Source organism: Hibiscus syriacus, unplaced genomic scaffold (assembly GCF_006381635.1).
Source record: "Hibiscus syriacus cultivar Baekdansim isolate YM2019G1 unplaced genomic scaffold, ASM638163v2 tig00111311_pilon, whole genome shotgun sequence".
Classification (NCBI taxonomy): domain Eukaryota; kingdom Viridiplantae; phylum Streptophyta; class Magnoliopsida; order Malvales; family Malvaceae; genus Hibiscus; species Hibiscus syriacus.
Genome location: NW_024063054.1, coordinates 2,402,422 through 2,406,356, shown reverse-complemented (window position 1 = coordinate 2,406,356; position 3,935 = coordinate 2,402,422). Strand labels below are relative to the sequence as shown.

Genomic DNA, 3,935 nt, shown 5'->3' with positions numbered 1-3,935 from the left:
TGAGCTTTAATTAAATTTGGTCATTGTAAAAAAACCAACTTATTAACCTTGTGAGAGTTTACATAAAAACTTAGCTGCCTGGTAGATTGTGTTTCAACATCAAAGTTCAAAGAAAGTGGGCCAAAATAAAGGCAAAGCCGGAAGACAATTGGGCACAAAAATATAAAAAAACAACCCCATACATAACCAATTGGCTCAATCTCCATAATTAAATTTATCTGTATATGGGGTAGTTGTTTAAAGAAGCATTGTATTTACTGGTGTTATTATATAAAAATTACCAACTTTGATGAATTCAACAATGATGAAATTTGCCTTCTAACTTGGGACCAGTGCGCTTACGACAGTTGTTCATTCTCTCGGTGGGTCTAAAAGATTTACAAGTGCAGGAGTCTTAACTATAATAATAAAAATCGAGTGTAAAAACAATGACTAAATTTACAAGCATAATACCAATGCTTTAAAAATCAAACCAATAAACTGTTTACGAAAGAAAAAATCCTGAAAAAACATGCGACAAAATCAGAATTAGAAACAAACAAACCGGGGCAGAACTAATGTAATAATAGAGTTGGGTCATCTTAGGGAAGAATTTAGACCATTTGCTTGGGCCTCATTGCCCTCTCTTTTCAATGCTTTATACATCCATCCCTACCTACCTTTAAACTGTAGTATTATATAGCCGATTACCACATTCTTTTGTGCTTATCCAAGACTTAATCAGTGGCTATCAAGCATCCAAATTTCGTTTTGAGGAATCATCTCTTTCGTTCCATTTCACGTTTATTCCAATTTTAGTTTGACAAATAAGTGCATCTCTCTTCTTAAAGCAACACTTATCCTCATGCCTTTGAAAGAAAATTTAGCAAAATTTTCCAATCATTGGGGTCTACCACTTTGCATCCATAACCAGGGGCTCAAGAAACCGGTTTAACCTATAGTCACTGAAGAATGAAAGATTCAACTTTCAAGAAGAGGATAAGGTTCCTTGCAATCTTGGGGCTTTGGTTTAACCATGAAGATATTGTTGATGAGATGGATGACCAGCTCAGTAGGTAATGGCAACATTTTATTTATTTACACTCTACTCTAGGTGTGGGCATTACCTATTAACTACAAGACAAGACCAAAATTTGCAGTTATGTTTCAGCAGGAGAGTGCTGAGTGCCCCCTTGGTTGTGTGGCTCAAGACTTGAAAATGGATAAGGTTTTTCAAGACAATATCATGTGTCTTCAATTCTAAGGGACACCAATTTTATCTCTGCTTTTGCAGTGATAATAATATAAAAAACGAAGGCAGATACCCAAAGAATATGAAGGAAGAACCTTATTTCTATACATAAGGTGAAAGGTTATGGAGGCTTGAAATTTGTTACCATCTTGACATGGTTGATTAACAAGCTTGCACAGAACATATAAGACCCCTGAAATCATTAAGGGTGGTTGGTACATACCCAGAATTCAATTTTAACTATACTCAAAGAAAAAGTGTTGATTGGTTCTTGAGGCTTCAAGGCAGAAGACAGATCTAAAACTCAATATCCCCCTTGAAGACAGAGTTCTGTCCTTTGAGACAATTAACGTTTTATTAGGCCCCAGACGAAGCTGTTTTCTCAGTTTATGAGAAATTGCAAATCACCTTTTAAAAATTTAGTATCAAGATCCATAGCAGGACTTTCCAAAGCTTTTTTTTTTTCCTCCTTTGGTGTACGATCAAAGGGCAGTCCCCACAACCGTGTGCCCCCGCTGCTGGACAAAACTGCCATCTCCAATAATGCTTAGGACATTTGTAAACCAGACCACCCCACTCTCTTTCTCACCAAACCTTCCACTTCCAAATACTGGAAGCAAATTACTGTATATCTCTTCATTCTCAGTTTGGGTACTTTTCCACCCTTCATTTCTCACAATACCTGTTACTTTCACCATTGTTACAGCATTTCAGCCCTGTTTACATTTGTTGCTTTTTTCAGTGAGAGTCCTTCAAAGCATTTATTAGGCCTTTAAGGTCTTATATTACTCAACTGGGGGTGTTACATTTATCACTTGTATTGATTTGTTAGCCATCAATATATGGAATGTTGTGTAACTGAGAGAAGGGAACAGAGGTTGAAAGAGAAAGGGAATTTAAAGGCATTTACTTCAACTGCTTATTACTACTAAGCTGTTATGGAGAAGCTCCAAGTACCAATTGATCCTTATGTATGTTACTTCGCTTACTTTTAGGACGTGTTTTTTTGCTGAATCCCATTTCTAGTAGAATCAAGTTGTAGACTGCATTTACTTAATAAAAACAAAATGCTTGCATTCTTATGTTTTTTTTCCCTGTAAAATGCTAATGTACCAGTACTACCGCTGATTCTTACTCTTTCAACATTCTATATTTATTCTGCTTTCTTTTTCTCTTTTATCTGCTGAGGCTGAATCATGTGACCTCCACGAATTTGCTTATTTTCTTTTCTCCTTCAAATTGTTCATTGAAGGTGGAATGCTTAGAACAAGGCTTTGCTGAAGAAGAAGAAACACGGTTTCACCAAGCTTAGAAAAGAGAATGTCATTTCTTCAAATGCTTCAGTGTGTTGAATCCCCTCAGCATTTTGCCTTGAGAGAACCAAATTTGCGGAACCTTTTGAGGCTGCAACACTTGAAGAAGCCTTGGGACCTAAACAACAATCCTTTCATTCCGGACATGGAAACCCAAATTCAAGCACTTGAGCTAGAAAGCTGCATCTTCCATGAAATACTACTCGGCCTGCATTCACCAGTAAAATCCGAGACCAAAGATCTTAAAAAAAGCGCCCCTTCGGGTTCATGTTTCCAAGTTCTCAGCTCCGGGTCGAACCAAGACCGAACAAAGTCTGCAACGACAGACAACTTGGGATCGAGAGAACCACGGAAGCGAAAACGAACAAAGGTGGCGAAGAACAAAGAAATCGAGAGCCAACGCATGAACCATATTGCCGTCGAACGCAACCGTAGACGCCAAATGAACGATTATCTAAATTCCCTCCGCTCTCTCATGCCTCCATATTATATCGAAAGAGTATACATTATTCTAACTTCAAACAAAACTTTAGCCCCATTGTTAAAACTTTGTTTAACGAAAGCTATGTTTTTGTTTTGTTTTACAGGGAGACCAAGCTTCAATTATAGGTGGTGCAATTGACTTCGTTAAGGAGCTAGAGCAACTTCTTCAATCCTTGGAAGTACAGAAGAGAATGAGGGAATTCGAAAGCAACAATATTAGTGATAATTCAGTGCCTAAGCCCGCCATGGAACCAGATAATGGAGATGAAGTAAACGCAGAAATCAAATCACGTGCAGCCGAAATAGAGGTTAATGTAATAAACGGTCATGTCAACTTAAAGATTCAGTGTTCAAGAAGAGCTGGTCAGTTGGTGCAAGCCATTTTCACCCTGGAAAGTCTTAGATTGATAGTTTTGCATCTCAACATTACCACTTCCCAAGCATCTGTTCTCTACTCGTTCAATCTCAAGGTAAATATTCCTTTTTGAAGTTTTGTTTTGTTTAGGCAGAAACCTAGTTCCAAAATTTCTCAAAATATTTGTCTTGTTTTGTTGTTGGCTTGGTTTTGTTGTTTTCTGGGGTTGTGTTGAAAATGGCGATGACAGATGGAGGATGACTCTGAGCTAATATCAGCGGATGAGATAGCATCAGCAGTTCATCAAATATTCAGCTAATTCAAAGTTTAAAAAAGATGATGATATTATCATTCACTCATTAGGCATCTGACCTTGATTCCTCGTGAAAGAGGGGTCCATTGTATGTTCCACAAAGACAACTCAAGACAGAGCAATTGATGTTTACATCTTAACTTAAGGAACTTCACTTGTTTTAATACTAATGATTCTACCTGCTTTACTTGATAGAAATGATAATTGAATCTATGTAATTTCCAAGTATCTTCATTAGTA

The 3,935-nt window shown here is 37.3% G+C and overlaps 1 protein-coding gene across 1 annotated transcript; it reads left to right on the top strand.

Moving 5' to 3' along the window:
• Positions 1 to 2,493: 2,493 nt before the first annotated feature.
• On the top strand, positions 2,494 to 3,720 carry LOC120158363 (transcription factor bHLH67-like). The gene is made up of 3 exons (XM_039169226.1): positions 2,494 to 3,043; positions 3,132 to 3,497; positions 3,633 to 3,720. The coding sequence occupies exons 1-3, from the start codon at positions 2,552 to 2,554 to the stop codon at positions 3,699 to 3,701; spliced, it is 927 nt and encodes a 308-aa protein (XP_039025157.1). The 5' UTR covers positions 2,494 to 2,551; the 3' UTR covers positions 3,702 to 3,720.
• Positions 3,721 to 3,935: the final 215 nt, after the last annotated feature.

Coding starts and splice junctions, on each gene's coding strand:
- LOC120158363 (XM_039169226.1), top strand. CDS start 2,552: ATGTCATTTCTTCAAATGCTTCAGTGTGTTGAATCCCCTCAGCATTTT. Junction 3,044..3,131: donor CTCCATATTATATCGAAAGA/GTATACATTATT, acceptor TTTGTTTTACAG/GGAGACCAAGCTTCAATTAT. Junction 3,498..3,632: donor TCTACTCGTTCAATCTCAAG/GTAAATATTCCT, acceptor TGGCGATGACAG/ATGGAGGATGACTCTGAGCT.